The sequence below is a fragment of the Vulpes vulpes genome, chromosome 11 (assembly GCF_048418805.1).
Source record: "Vulpes vulpes isolate BD-2025 chromosome 11, VulVul3, whole genome shotgun sequence".
NCBI lineage: Eukaryota > Metazoa > Chordata > Mammalia > Carnivora > Canidae > Vulpes > Vulpes vulpes.
Window position 1 is genome coordinate 25,730,493 of NC_132790.1, and position 15,779 is coordinate 25,746,271.

The 15,779-nt window shown below is 48.6% G+C and overlaps 1 protein-coding gene across 2 annotated transcripts; it reads right to left on the bottom strand.

Annotated features, from left to right (window-relative positions):
- Nucleotides 1-2,582: 2,582 nt before the first annotated feature.
- Nucleotides 2,583-10,243, bottom strand: UCP2 (uncoupling protein 2). 2 transcript variants are annotated; one of them, XM_026010503.2, is made up of 8 exons: nt 9,707-10,243; nt 8,560-8,716; nt 5,592-5,816; nt 5,211-5,421; nt 4,219-4,413; nt 4,037-4,138; nt 3,406-3,586; nt 2,583-3,023 (listed from the first exon to the last, which is right to left on the bottom strand). In XM_026010503.2, exons 3-8 carry the CDS (start codon nt 5,715-5,717, stop codon nt 2,909-2,911), a joined length of 930 nt encoding a protein of 309 aa, XP_025866288.2. In that variant the 5' UTR covers nt 5,718-5,816; nt 8,560-8,716; nt 9,707-10,243; the 3' UTR covers nt 2,583-2,908. The 2 variants fall into 2 exon arrangements, with proteins under 2 accessions (XP_025866288.2, XP_025866289.2); XM_026010504.2 differs by having other exon boundaries at nt 9,653-9,835.
- Nucleotides 10,244-15,779: the final 5,536 nt, after the last annotated feature.

Genomic DNA, 15,779 nt, shown 5'->3' on the forward strand with positions numbered 1-15,779 from the left:
AGACAGGAAACATGGAGAATAAAACACTTGTCAAGGTCACACAGGGCAAAGATGTCACCAGAACCTTGAAGGCCACTTCCCAGACTCACCCTGCTTAGATTCCACATAAAGGAGTGTTGGAAATGGCTTTGGTTTTTACCCCACCAACCTCAATTCTCATCTCTGCAGGGGGTCCTGGGCTGCCTCTAGGCAGGGTGGTTCTACTCCCCACCCTGCCACTGACCCCCTGGATGTTACCACTCATAACCTCCCTGCAAGGCTGCTTGTGAGGACTGTCATCGGTGTGGATGTGCTTGGTGAACTCAGATCTCAGGGTTCTAGGATTGCTGCTGATATGGCTGCCAGGCCCACATGGGCCTATGTGGCGGGCACCTGCCTCACCGACCTGCCTTCCATTGGTCAGCAAGTGTGGCATGCAGCTCTTCTGTGCCAACTCTTCTCTTCTGAGTCTAGGTTTGGGTTAGGATAGGTCCAAGCTTATAATAGGTGGCCACTTTTGAGGGACTTCAAAGGTACCAGAAAAGGCCCCCCCCATATTGTTCATATTGGATTCCCCATTCAAAGCACTCTTAAGCTTAAGTGTTTTTCTTAAATGGGGGATTCAGTGGTACCAATCAACCTTTTTAAAGATCACTGGGGAAAACATGGGACCAGGGTTCTAGGAAGCACCTCTGTAGTCCTTCAGTAATGTGGGTGTTGGGAGTCAGACACCCCTCAGATACATGCCCTTGGGCAATTCACTTGGCTTCTCTGAGCCTTTCTTAGAGCAAAGATTATAACCCTGATCTTGCAGGCCTCGTGGAAATCAGATGAGGACTCTGCCTGTGAGGCATGGCCTCAGGGGAGGGGTGGTGGTAGCTGTCCTGTGGCCAGAGCAAGCAAGTGGGTGAGGGAGGGTGGGGCTGGTATTAGGAAACTCCAGGACCCCAGGTCTCCTCTAGGCCAGCAGGAAAGCCTGCCTCTAGCCTTTCCCTCATGGCAAGGCTCTGAGGGAAACCTGATGAAAGACCTTTATGAGATTTCTATTACCTCAGTGATCTTCAGTGCTACCTCACCTGGCAGGCAAAGCAGGGCTTGTCGTATATCCATTCATTGGGTCTGAAGACTGGTCACTAAGTTACTGAGGCCTACTCATATGCTGTCCAGTGGTCTCTGCCACCTACCCCAGCTCCTAAACCAGGATCATGCCCAGAACCATGAAGTCTGGTGGCCTTGTGTCCATCCTAGTATCTGGGACACAAGGCTGGTGACTCAGTCAGCTGACAGACACGCCTAGGGGAACAAACTGACCTTGATTCCTCTGGTGCAAAACAGGGAATCACCTGCCTCATAGGCCTAGTGTGAGAATTAAGGTACATGAGGTGCACACTGGGTCAGTCCTCCATTTATGCTGGGCTGCTTACCACCTTCACCTTGGCTCAACTTGTGGCACCCAACCCTGTCCTTGGGGACTGAGACCCCAGCTCAATTTGTCAGATGCTAGGATATAAGGTGGGGAACCATGAGCCCTCTTTCCTTCCCAGGAGCCTAATAACCTAGACTCCTTGCCAAAGCACTGAAGGGCTGAGCCTACAGCTCTGACCAATGGGAAAGGAGTAGTGTTATGCTGCTTTAGGTTGGTGGGAAGAGGAAGTCACGTTCTCTGACCAACAGACTTTCCAAAGGACTCCAGCACTTGTCCCTGGGTGAAGAGTCCACAAGGGGAGGGAGGAATCTGAGCCCATGTCCCAGTTCAGTTGCTGACTTCCTGTATGTCCTTGCCTACATGACTGGTCTCAGCCCTCAACTTCTTCCAACAGCTATAAACTGGGTGGGCCTGCCTCTGCACAAGATGCCTCAGAATTCTGGAACTTCACAGAGCCTCCCCAGCCTCTTTAAACAGATGTAGAATCTTCTGTCTTGCCTCTGAGGACAGGTAGTGGGGACAGGGAGGTTGACACCCTTTGCAGCCTAAGCCCTGGCTTGGCACTGCCTCCTTGGGATCCCCAGCCCAGGGATAGTTGAGACTCCAAATTGAAGTATCGAAAATTGAGGCCTCATGTTTGCCTTGCAGCCTGTCCCACCCAGTACAGTAACACTGCCTCGTAAGGGTTGATTGTGAAGGATGAGAAGCAGCCTGATTTCCCTTCACTAGGTCTGGGACTTTGGGGAGATTTCCCATTTGTAGGATGGAATAAAATAAGTTCATAGTTCCTCTAAATCTTCTAGGAAGCACAGGAGATGTAGGGCAGACAGGAACACACTCATTTTGCAGATAAATAGGCCTGGGGCCAGCAGGAGGGTTAGAAAGGCAGATGCTGGAGTACCAGGCACTGGGTGAGTGAAAACTCAAGTGACCTGGTGAGAGTGAAGCCACTGCTGTGACTCCCAGCTGCTCCTTCACTTGCCACCTAAGCCCTGGGTGTGGTCTAGAAAGAAAAATGGACAAGATGACCTCCGTGGGCTCCCGAATGGATGCTGGAAGCAGAAGGTGTCTCCCTTTCTAAGTTAGGTGGCTCCTCCCCTGCCCACCGGTGCCAAAAGGGCCCACTGGACCAAGACCTCTGGTAACTCTGGTAGCTATGAGAGAGGGAGGAGACACCAAGGTTGAACCTGTTTTATGGGTGACAAGCTGGCTGGGCTGGGCTTGGGGGCAGAACAAAGAGCTGGGCTTAACTTTTCAACGGACTGAAGTCTTGGGTCCTGGCTGGTGTCAGGCCTCCCACAGTGTTAACTGGGATCAACTCTACTGGGATTGAGAGGCAGTGGGGAGATGAGGTAGTGAAGAGGGGGTGAAAATGTAGGGAGAGGAAAGGGAGGTGGTGGGAAAGGGAGTGCAAGGAAAGAGGAAGGAGAGAGGGAGGGGAAGCAGGGCCTGGCTGGAGGCAAAGCCAAAGCTAGAGGTGGTGGGGTCAGCAGCAGGAGATCCTTAAAAGGGAGCCTCCCGGGAAGTGTAGGCAGCCATGAAGGCCCGTTTGAGCTGCTCATAGGTGACAAACATCACCACGTTCCAGGAACCCAAACGGAGAAAGGAAGGCATGAACCTAGAAGAGAGAAAACATAGGTCACAGGAGGCAATTTGGTGACTCCTGAGGGCACGCTACCTCCCGCTCTCCCCACCGGGCCATGGTATCTAATCCAACCCAGCTGCTGTCACAAAGGAAGTTGAGAGGGCCCAGGAACAGAGCTCCACAGCTGTGTAGCTGTGAGCAAGAATCCCTTGTAAGTCTCTATTTTAATACCCATAAAATAGGGATGACAACTCTGGAAGTAGGAGCATGAGAAAATGCTGGTGAAATACCAAGACCAGGATCAGAATAGCCTGACACCTGGTCGCTAATTAGTTCCAGGTGGTTCTCTCCCACTTGTGTGTAGGTATGGGCATCCAGGAGGCTTGGAATTGGGTGGGATGGATCAGAGACTCACCCTTTGTAGAAGGCTCGGGGACCCTCCTTCTGGAGCATGGTGAGGGCACAGTGGCCAGCGCTGCTGTACTGGCCTAGGGCAGAGTTCATATATCTCGTCTTGACGACATCGACGGGGGAGGCGATGACGGTGGTGCAGAAGCCTGCCCCGAAGGCAGAAGTGAAGTGGCAAGGGAGGTCATCTGCCAAGGAGGAGCAGGAAAGGCAGTCAGGACTCCAAAAGGAAAGAGATTATTAAAATAATGTAGGAAAAAAAATAATACTTTGAGGGGGAGGGAGGGGGAAGAGGGGGAGGGAGAGGAAGGGGGGGGAGGGAGAGAGAGGGAGAGAGGGAGAGAGGGAGAGAGAGAGAGGGAGAGGGAGGGAGGGAGGGAGAGAGAGAGAGAGAGAGAGAGAGAGAGAGAGAGAGAGAGAGAAAGACTCCAGCTGGGACTTCTGATGACCTAAGAATCATTTTGCCTCAGTGTGCAAAGTGGGAGGTTCATCTCAGCTGGCTTCAATATTGTAAATCTAAACTCATTCCACAAGCAGAGGGGAAGTTGGATGAAAAGATGTGGTCCTCAGGCAACAGACTCCCACATCTGCTCCTAGATTGCAGGAAGGGTGAGACTCAGCACCATTTATCCTCTCACCTGTCATGAGGTTGGCCTTCAGGAGGGCGTCCTTGATGAGATCGTAGGTCACCAGCTCAGCACAGTTGACAATGGCATTACGAGCAACATTGGGAGAGGTCCCTACAGAAGGAAATGGTACTGATGTGAGACCAGAGAACAGGGGAGGAGGAAGATGAGGAAGAATAAACTGATACACTGACCTTTCCAGAGTCCTCGGAACCCTTCCTCTCGGGCAATGGTCTTGTAGGCATCAACAGTGCTTTGGTATCTCCGGCCACTTCCAGCCCGGGCCTGAGCCTGGAACCGGACCTTTACTACATCTGTGGGCTGGGCCACAGCCACAGCCAAGGCACCTGTGGTGCTGCCTGCCAGGAGGCGGCTCCCGATGCCAGCATCTGTGGGAGAACCATGGGGGTCAGTGCCCAACTGTGGCTGTACTCATTTTCTATCTCTCCTCACCAAAACTACCTCATCACTGTAATCTCTTGCCTTTTGGGACTAGGATACAGACAAGCTCTTGCTCAAAAAACTCCTTTCATCAAAGAAAATAACACTGTGAATGTCTACTACTTGCTAAGCACGAGGTCATAGGAAGGAGCAGGACATAATGAGCCTTAGCTCAGCAGGGTAAATGCTCTGAGAAATCACAATCCTTTTCACTTGGCAAATGTGAAACCAAGGCTCAGAGAGAGGTGGCCTTCTCAAGGTCTGGGACTCCTAAGACTTGGGTTCTCTTACCACATCTATTTCTCCCTGCCATGTAAGCTTGGGAAAAGTTAACCTTTTGATCTGGGTTCTCAGTTTCCACCTGTGTAAAATGGAGGGTAGGCAACGCATGCTGAGATGAAATGGAAGTGTGGCTTTGGAGGTAAAAATCCTGGGCATTTTTTCCGGCTCTCCATTGTGTACCCTTGGCCACATCCTTTGCACCCTGAGTTAAGACTCAGTCTCTTCATTTGTAGATACGGTCTACTCTCAAAGTGGTTGTGAGGACTGTCCTGGAAAGATGCCCCTCACAGACCTTTGCATAGCCTAGGTATTCAGAAATCATTAGGAGGATCAGAGGATCCTCCTAGGGATCTTGGAGCCTAAAGGAGCTATACAGCAAATCATCAATCAAGGATGATTTGATGGGATCAATCATCACCAAGAAGAAAAGGCCAAAAGGCCTATGGCCCAGTTCCATACTCACGCTCAGAACCCTTGGTGTAGAATTGCTTGACAGAGTCATAGAGGCCGATGCGGACAGAGGCAAAGCTCATCTGGCGCTGCAGGCCGGCGACCAGCCCACTGTAGAGGCTACGGGGGCCCTCAGTGCGCACCATGGTCAGGATGGTGCCCAGCACGCCTCGGTACTGGGCGCTGGCCGCAGCCCGCACTGGCCCCTGTCTTTCTCCTTGGATCTGCAAGATCAAATTGGGTGGTTATATGGATAGGCAGGCTGTCCTTCCCATCTCCTGCCATCCCTATGCTCCAAAGTTTACAGTTCTAAACACGTTCCTGGCCCTTAAGGAGTCCGTGTCTTCAGGCAGAGCACTAGACAACATCAGGACCCCAGGCTTCATCCCCTCACCTGCAGCCGGACTTTAGCGGTGTCCAGAGGAAAGGTGATGAGATCTGCAATGCAGGCAGCTGTGCCAGCCCCCAGGAACTTCACAGTGGCAGTAGGGGGTACATCCGTAGCCTTGAACCCAACCATAATGCTGACTGCTCACTACCTCCCAGGAGATGGAGAAAGACTGGAGAAGGGGTCACCTTCAGTCAGCAACAAGACGAGATAGAAGAACTCTGCCGGAATCTAAGCCAAGGAGAGAGAAGCCCCATTAGCAACAGTCCTGTCCTGCTCACCACCCCACACCTACCTTGATAGTACCACCTCCCTAAGCAAGAACAAGAGCAACCTTGTGAGGGAAAACAGGAGTGTACTCGGGAGGTACTCAAATAGGGGCTGGAGAAGCAATTCCTGCTGGAGGAGAACACATTCTGTGAAGAGCCCCCTCCTTTTCACTACAGGGAGAGTCTGGTCAGGGCCTCACAATGGGCAGTGACCCAGCTTCTGTGTGCTGGGTGCAGAGATTTCACTGATCATGCCCACATTCCTGCTCCTGCAGATAGACCGGAGGGCCGGCAGAAGTCGGGAAAAGGTTCTGATCAGACCAAGACCTGACAGGCACAAACTCACAGGCTTATGCTCTGGATCTCTTAAGCAGGAAAGGTTCCTACGGGTCTGAAATTGTCTAAGTCTAGAAAAAATGGAATGGGAGAGACCAGTTCAACCCCTTCCCAGCCCACTAGGAATTTTCTTCCCCAGTCCCACTCAACTTGAGCTCTCTAAAGTCATTTTTTTTTTTAAAGATTTTATTTATTCATGAGACAGAGAGAGAGGCAGAGACACAGGCAGAGGGAGAAGCAGTCTCCATGCAGGTAGCCCGAAGTGGAATACGATCCCGGGTACCCAGGATTAGGCCTTGGGCCAAAGGCCGCGCTAAACTGCTGAGCCACCCGGGGTACCCTCTAAAGTCATTCTTTCAAGACTGCTTTGCTGGGTGCTGGTTCACTGATATGTCCAAGACAGTATTGACCCTAGAGGAGGCTTACTGTCTGGCACGGGGATGGGCAGGTATTTCAAGCTGCACTGCATTCAGGGCTTACAGGACATACTCTCAAAATGGAGGGAACAACTCTCTCTGGGTAGAGGTATGGAAGAGTTGGTAACTGGAAAAGGTAATATTTAGCTGGGCCTTGAAGGATACTGGGTAACTCTCAGGGGTGAGAGTAGGTACATAAGCACTGGACCCTCTCCCCCTAAACTACTGTGTGATGCAGGGAAAGTGGTCTCCCTCTCTGGCCCATTTCCTCTCCTTCAACACAGGGGATCCACATCTTCACCACAGAAGGGGTGGGGATGGGGAGGTGCAGGTCAGAGCTACGAAAAGTGACACAGGAAACCAAAAGCTCCATTTTGTTCTCCATTTTGTTCTCAGAGTTGGAACAACACCCTTCTCTGCTGCCTCCGCAGCCTGGGGAGGAAGTGAGCCCAGCACCCCCAATGGGGGAGGGTGACCTGCTTCTCCCTTGCCTGAGCTCACTTCTCTGACTTCAGGGGAGCAGCTGCTTTGAGCTTGGCCTGATTGGCTACCCGTATCACGAGGAAAATGCTGGCCAGCAGAGGGAGGATGTGGCTGGTCTGTTGTGAACACAAAGACCTCTGGACACAAATAGCTCGCCCAGCTTCTTCCTCTTGGGCTTCTCACTCCAGGTAGCTGGGGCAAACAGTGAAATCCAGAGGCTACTCACCACTCAACTGCATCCAGAGCTCCTATAGGCTAGGCCTGGCCTTGAGTTTCCCTGGAGCCTGGCCATATGAAGCTCAGTGAACATTGGTACTCAAATGGCAGATGGGTTGATGAAGATGCTTCAAATTCCCCAGCTCCCCTTCTCTCACATCCCTCTCCTCCAGGAAGTGTTCTATACCTTCCCCATCCCACTGCCTGGAGCACTCTATTAGCTCACTTGCTCTTCAGAGCAGCCCTATGAAGTGGCTGCCTTAACTCTACGTAACAGATGAGGGAACTTAGTAAGAGCCACATGTACAGGCTCCATAGCTTATTCATTTTGCTTTGCACTGGTGTCCAGAACATTTGTGTCCTGCTGTCTTCTCAGCCCCCCGCAAAGGCAGGGCTTTTACAAGGAAATCTAACACCCAAGTTCTCATGCCAAATATGACAGTTCTGAGAAGGTTCAGGCCAATCGTGTCCCTTCTCTGGGCATCAGAGACATGATAAATGAGTCAGTCATATCCTGATCCTGTGCTACATGCAGTGTTGTGAAGGCCAGAGAAGAACAAGACCCAGCTCCTGTCCATCACAAAAACAAGTACACTGAGGCTCAGTTGCCATTTTGATTGCTGCTTTGGGTTTTCCCAGGTCTTTCAGAGGTGTTGAGTATGGGAGCAATGGTCACTTGTGCTAAAGACCCTACTAAGAAGAATAAATAAAAACTCGGACCTAGAAAGAGTTTGTCCTAGCTCTGCTGGTGATTTCCAGGATGACCAAGGACTAATCACTATCCCATTCAGGCTTCAATTTCTTCCTTTATAAATATGGGGACCACCATTCCTGGCTTGTCACGGTCAGCTTAGAGGATAGAATGAGACCAGGGATACATAAGAGTACTTGTGGGGATCCCTGGGTGGCGCAGCGGTTTGGCGCCTGCCTTTGGCCCAGGGCGCAATCCTGGAGACCCCGGATCGAATCCCACATCAGGCTCCTGGTGCATGGAGCCTGCCTTCTCCCTCTGCCTGTGTCTCTGCCCCTCTCTCTCTCTCTCTCTGTGACTATCATAAATAAATAAAAAATTAAAAAAAATTTTAAAAAAAATTAAAAAAAAAATAAATAAGAGTACTTGTGAACTCTGAAGAGCAACTTCACTGGGGGTGGGGATGTGGTGTAGTTATTTTTGCTAATATCCTACTGACCCCTACCCCCAGGCCAAAGCACTGTTGGAATCGGGAGATCCCCTCCCTTAGACTGGACTCTTACCCGGCTTTGTAAGGTCTCACGCTGAGGCCTCCAAGATCAAGCTTCTCTAAAGGCATCCCATTCTTCAAAGCTGCCAGTGGCTATCATGGCCCGATCTCCTTGGTTTTCCATAGAAAATGGCTGGGAGACGAAACACCTAATAGTCATACTATGTGTCCTGTGGATGAGGGCAAAGAAGAGAATCTATGTTAAGATTTTTATTTTAGAGAAGGAGAAAGAGAGCATGCGAGTTGGGGGGGAAGGGCAAAGGAAGGGAGAGAATCTCTAGCAGATTCTGGGCTGAGTACAGAGCCCAGTACTAGCTGGATCCCACCATCACCCCCAGATCATGACCTGAGCTGAAGCCAACAGTCAAAGGCTGAACCGACTGAACCACCCAGGTGCCCCAAGAGAGTTTAGAATGGCAAATCTGCCTTCACAGATTACACTCCAGCAAGGAAAGGGCCACCTGCCCAAGGCACACAAACCCACACAATCCTTAAGTGGGGAGGTGAGGAGGAGTAAGGAATAGGGTCCATCTCACCCAGGGCAGCTAGGGACAAATAATTCAGTGCACACACTGGAGGGGGTAAATGAACCCAGGAGTCCTCCTTCGCTTGTCTGCTCTCTTAGTATCACACATTGACTCCCAGATTTCAGCTTTGGTGGCAGTGTGTATTCTGAAGAAGCATCCCCCCCAACAGTCAGCAGACTGGTGAGTGGAAGTGTTGAAAGGAGGTCATGAAAGGTCAGAGACTCTCTGAGAGTCAAGTAGGCCCCAGGGGTGGGATGTGAGGAGGTGAGACCGGCTGAGGGCAGGCTCTGCTCCAAACCTCCTCTTCTTCAGGAGGGGAAGGTCATTCAGATAGTTGCCCGGGCCCAAGGCCCCCATTCAAGGCGGAGCTGGGCATCCAGGCCCAGGGGAGAGAGTTGGAAGGGTAGAGGCTTAAATAACAGCCAACGTGAACGTGAAAGATAAAGAAAAGACGGGGAAGGAAAAAGAGGGAAAGAAGAGAGATAAAGGAAAAGACAGAGGACAGACAGGAAAAATATAAGCTAGGCTGGGAGAAGAGGAAAGAAATTGAAGAGCCGGAAGGGCGCGGGTCCACGCTACCCGTGCTGCAGGTTTAGCCCGCGCAGGGCTGGGGCCGGAGGGGCCCGGGCTCACCGGGCCGCAAGGAGAACACGAGAGCGCGGGCGGCTCTGTCTGTCGGCGGGCGGAGAGCGCGCGGAGGGGGCACGGACGGTGCTCAACCCGACGGCTGCGGCCGCGTTCGCAGGGGGCTCCGCGGAGTCTGCCGCGCGGTTATGGGCTCGGGGGGCGGGGCCTGCGGGGCGGGGCGGGGCCTGCGGACTCGAGGGGGTGAGGCGACCCTCTAGCCACCGCCTTTCCGCAGACTGTCACGCCCCAGGTTCTCCGAGCGCCCTTCTCTGCTCCCATTTCCAAGCGGGCGGATCCCCCCGTCTACCCCTTCGTTCCCCTGCAGGGTCACTCCCTCGCTCCTGTCCGCTAACTTCCTGACGCCTGGAGAGAAGCAGAGCCTGCCCAGGGTCACACACACCTCAGCACCCCCCCCCCCCCCCGCCCGACACCCCGCCAGGGCTTTTTCTAACAGTGTCCCAAGAGGCTCGGGTGGAGCCCACCCGCTCCTTTCAGCGGCAAACACAAAGCTCCTGCCTCAGGGAGCTCTCGCGGGGCGGGGCCTCCCGGCCGCCGGCGATTGGTTAAAGCCTCCGCGTTGGCCGAGGAAGGAGCCAATCAGGGCTGCAGTGGCAGGTGGCGGGTTACCGCCAACGGCTGCGGGGACCTGCCGGGCTTCCGGGCGTCTCCCGCCACACAACAGCCTTGACTAGGGGTCCCGCGGGACTTCCGGCCTGGCGGGACGTAGGCACCGAGCGTGACGCCCCCGCCCCCGCCCTCGCCTGCAGCTGAGTGCGCGGGCCGGCGCCCGGCGAGTGAGAAGGCCGAACGCGGCCCGGGCCTCCTGCGCGCCCAGCCCCGAGATGAGAAAGTGCCTTAGATGAGCCAAACCTGGGTCGCCCTCAGGTGGCTGGCAGTCCTGTCGGGGTGACGGACATGTAAAAAACCAGTAACTGGGTCCTGTGTCTGGAACAAATAAGACGTCTGTGAAGTAGGAGGGAGGACTGTTCGCCCTTGGGCTCTCCGTCCCTTTCTTCCAGTTTTCATCCTTTCAGCCTCCCAGGACTATTTTTAAGGGATGAATCAAGCTAGTGGAAGCGATTTCCCTGAGTAGATTGTAAACTTCTCGAGAGCAGGAAGCTATTGCCGATATTTTCAGCATCCCAGCACTCAAGGGCCTACAGAGAGTGGGGCCTCAGGGCGCGCTGATTGGGCTGCTGTTGAAAATGCCTGTTAAAGTGTAATGGGAAGATGGGGGTTGGGGGACGACGAACATTTGGCAACTGCAATTACCACCTTCACGTTCAGTATGAATACTTCGCATAATCCTGTGAGGCCGGTATTAGCCTCAGTTTTACAAATAAGGACGCAGCTCCCCAAGAGGTCAAATCACCTGCTTCATGTCACACAGCTGCGAAGTGGTGAGCCGTGGCTTAAATCCTGGTGTATCAGGCACCGCGTGTTTGTTTTCTGAATTGTCCACAAGCAGACATTGTCAGCTGAGAATAACTGGAATGGGTCTGGATAGTTCTAGCAGGAAAGAAAAACATTGAGCCCATGGCCTGGCAGAAGCAGAAGCAAAGTGGAAACTGAAAAGTCAGGCCAGAGAATTCTTTCTGGTATTGAGGAGTCGGCCATACACCAGCTGGTCTCACTTTTACACAAGCTTCTCTTTGTCTCTCTCTTTTTTTTTTTATGATAGCCACACACAGAGAGGGAGAGAGGCAGACATAGGCAGAGGGAGAAGCAGGCTCCATGCACCGGGAGCCTGCCGTGGGATTTGATCCCAGGTCTCCAGGATCGCGCCCTGGGCCAAAGGCAGGCGCCAAAGCGCTGTGCCACCCGGGGATCCCCTTTGTCTCTTGAAGTGATTCTCAGATGCTTTGTGACTGGCTGTGAAACTGCTGAACCTGAGGAGACAGAAAGAACAGGATGGAACTAATGGCCTGAAAATGAAAAGTGTCACCCTGATTGCCAAAACAGGGAAGAATTTGGATTCCAAAGATCATATACCCATGGGGTGTTTATTCATCCCTGGCAAAATCCAAGCGTTGTTGAAAGGATGGTGTGTGAACTTTTAAAAAGGGAGGTAGAGATTCCCAGGACCCAGCATGGATTCTTTAAGGAGAAATCCTGTTAGAACAAATTCTCTCAACACAAGAGTTTGAAAAAAGAAAAAAAAAAAAAAGACCTCCTTAAATTCTCTTTTATTTTGAATGGAGCCAAGCAGATTAGAGCACTGCTACAGGCGCTGTACCTCTGGATTTTTAGCAAGCAGCTTGTCCAAGTCATTAGAGGTCCTGTAGACAGATCAGTATAGAAACAGGTAAGTGCTTTTTTTTTTTTTTAACATTTTATTTATTTATTCATGAAACACACACACACACAGAGAAGGAGGCAGAGACACAGGCAGAGGGAGAAGTAGGCTCCATGCAGGGAGCCCGATGTAGGACTGGATCCTGGGACTCCAGGATCAGGCCATGGGGTGAAGGGGGCTCTAAACTGCTGAGCCACGTGGGCTGCCTGGTAAGTGCTTTTTAAAAACTTGTTTCACATCTATTTTGTTGAATATATATATATATATATATATATATATATATATATATATACATATATATATATATATCCCAGTTTGTTTGTAAACATATGTTCCAGTTATCAAACTGACAGAGTTTATAAACTTGATATCATACCAGAAAACAATACACTTTTAAAACTTAAAAATTTTAGGGATGCCTGGGTGGCTCAGTGGTTGAGCATCTGCCTTTGACTCAGGGCGTGACCCCGGGATTCTGGGATTGCATCCCGGCATCGGGCTTCCTGCATCGGGCCTGTTTGTCCCTCTCCCTATGTCTCTGCCTCTCTCTCTCTCTGCCTCTCATGAATAAATAAATAAAAGTCTTAAAAAAATAAATAAAACTTAAAAATTTTAAATACAAACTGTTTGAAACACTGGCAATGAAAAAGACACAAGAATGCCAAAAATATTGAAAACATCAGGTAATAAAAACCAACATGAGAAAATATTAAATAAAAAAAGAAAATATTAAATATTAAACATTTCAAAAAAAATAAACATTTCAAATGTCTCTGATAATTTGAGATGTTGAGGAGGTTGGCTATGTTAAACCCTCCCCCCCCCATAAACACAAAATTACCTGATTGTGCATTTTTAAAAAGATTTTATTTTTAAGTAATCTCTACACCCTATTTGGGGTTTGAACTCACAACCCCAAGATCAAGAGTCTAATGTTCCTGGGCTGAGCTAGCTAGATGCCCCTGATTGGATATTTTAAAAAAGAAAAAAAAAAAAAAGAAATCAAGAAAATTTGATGATCATACATTTAAAAAAATGATGTAAAGCTGATTTTTTAAAAACCTACTTGAGATATCAAATTGAACCATATTTTTTAAACTTCCCTATCCTTTTTGATGTTCCTTTCTCCCTTGGTTCCTAAAAAAAAAAAAAATGGGGGTGGGGGAATAGCAACATAAAGCCTTATAGAAATACTTTAAACATTTACAGCAACAGGATTGGATTAAAATTTTTTAACGAATCTTCACTGGCAAGAAACAAACCCTATGTTTTAAATGTTGAATGAGAAGAACACTGTTAAGAGTTAAAAGATGCATCTTTTGTCAGCAATAAAAAGAAATGAAGTACTGGTACATGCTACAACATAGATGAACCTTGACAACAGTATGCTAAATGAAAGAAGTCAGACACAAAAGACCACATACGGTATGCTTCCGTATGCTTCCACATACAGTATGCATCCTTTCATATTTTCACTTATATGAAATGTCATAATAGGCAACTCTATAGAGGCAGAAAGCAGGGCTGGGTTGGATGGAGGGAATTGGGGCATGACAGGCACAGGGTAAGGAGGGGCTTGTTGTTTTGGGATGATGAAAATGTTCTAAAACTGGTTGTGGTGATGGTTGCACAACTCTATACTAAAAACTGTTGACTTTCTCTTTAAATGAATGAATTATATGGTATATTATATTTCAATAAAGCTGATAATAAATAAAGGAAAAAAAACCAAACAAAATGCAAATTGGGTTAATGTCCTTTCAAGGGCTGCTTTTTGCACTTTGAATGAATTCTAAATGAGTTAAAAAAATGTTTTCCATAACTTCTCTTATCAGTGAATCTTTATAGTCTGAGTTAAGACCCTATAAAACAAAGTTAAATTATACATAACTATTGCTGATTTGCATACCTTCAACAAGGTTCAATTGATATACATAATTTGTAGATATCCACAGGAATTCTTACTGTCTCATCAAATTTCTCAATACTGGATGTTTATAATGTTTCTACTCTAAATACCAAGAAGTATTTTCACAGGAACAGTTATATGTCTTCTCATTATCCCCAAAAGCATAGGTAACAAAATATAAAATTAAACAAGATTTCTATTTGATAAATTAACATATAAAAATCACCATTACAGTATTCTTCGTGATGGCTTATAAATGTTAACAGTCATCATGAAGCCTATGAAGTTTATCCTTAGATTTAGAAAATGAAATGCAGATTAACTCAAAATAAAAAAAATACAGTTTTGATTGCCAAAAACAATCTGTTTAGGGATGCCTGGGTGGCTCAGCAGTTGAGCGTCTGCCTTTGGCCCAGGGCGTGATCCAAGATCCAGGATGGAGCCCCACATCAGGCTCCTGGCAGGGAGCCTGCTTCTACCTCGGCCTGTGTCTCTGCCTCTCTGTCTCTCATGAATAAATAAAATCTTCTTTTTTTTTTTTTAATCTTTGTTTAAAAAAAAAAAAAGAAAAAAAAAAAGAAAAAAAGGCAGCCCCAGTGGCGCTGCGGTTTAGCGCCGCCTGCAGCCTGGGGTGTGATCCTGGAGACCAGGGATGAAGTCCCACATCCAGCTCCCTGCATGGAGCCTGCTTCTCCCTCTGTCTGTGTCTCTGCCTCTCTTTCTCTCTGTGTTTCTATGAATAAATAAGTAAAATCTTTAAAAAAAAAAAAAAAAAAGAACCTAGGGGTCAATTTTAAAAAATATGTTTTTATTTTAGATAGAGAAAGCTCGAGTAGAAAAAGGGGCAGAGAAAGATGGGAGAGGGAGAGAAGCAAACTCTCCACTGAATGAGGGAGCTGGACAAGAGGGGAGGAGGATGTCATCCCAGGACCTGAGCCAAAATCAAGAGTCCGACACTCAACCTTACCCAAATCCCAGGCACCCCTCAATTATTTTTAAAGCAGCTCTTTGTTGCATTAGAATGTGCTATAATGAGCAAGATTCCTAACAGTATTCAATGTTTCCCAAACTACACCACAACATGCTCTGAACATCATTTAAGTATAAATTATATTACATCAGCAGGATGCTTTTTAGTGACCGGCACTATAAAGCACTATAATCCTTAAGTTATTAAGAAAGAAAAAGATGCCAAGCGTGAATAACAAATGTTATGAGATTATTACAAATGAAGATTAGCAGTGAGGAGTGAGGAAGGTGACCCTCTATTGCATTCTGATAAGATTGACAAGATGCTGTGCTCTAAATATTGCATTCTTTGCAAGAAGTAAGACTACCATATCAGCATAAGATGGTAAATCAAACTTGAAAAACTGGCTTCAGGGGCACTTGGGTGGCTCAGTTGGTTGCACATCTGCCTTTGGTTCAGGTCATAATCCCAGGGTCCTGTGATCAGGCCCCACATAGGGCTCCCTGCTCAGTGGAGAGTCTGCTTCTCCCTCTCCCTCTGTCACTCCCCCTGCTTGTGCTCTCCCTCTATCAGATAAACAAAATCTGAAGGAGAAGGAGAAAAAGAAGAACTGGCTTTAGTGTGAATATCCAGTGTTAAAGCTCCTTCCTAGAATGAATGAAAACTTAAGGACATGTAGACAGAGTTACCAACTCGAATGGAGTTGTTTGTTTTGAATGGAGTTTTTGAAGGCTTTCTTTTCTGCAAAGATTATGTGTAGCAGTTTTCCTACAAACTGTTGATCTTGTTTAATTCAGAGCTAAACAGGAATTTCAAAGCACAGCACAAGTGGAAACCAGTCAGCTTCTGTTGTAGCAACATCAGAGTTCTGTTTTGTTGTTGAATCTGTAGTTGCTTCCTCCGT

What these genes read in the sequence shown, in the direction of transcription:
- UCP2 (XM_026010503.2), bottom strand. Translation starts at nt 5,717, where the DNA reads ATGGTTGGGTTCAAGGCTACGGATGTACCCCCTACTGCCACTGTGAAG. An exon ending in CCGCTAAAGTCCGGCTGCAG is followed by an intron (nt 5,422 to 5,591) that starts GTGAGGGGATGA and finishes TTGATCTTGCAG; the next exon opens with ATCCAAGGAGAAAGACAGGG. An exon ending in CCCCGAGCCTTCTACAAAGG is followed by an intron (nt 3,024 to 3,405) that starts GTGAGTCTCTGA and finishes TCTCTCTTCTAG; the next exon opens with GTTCATGCCTTCCTTTCTCC.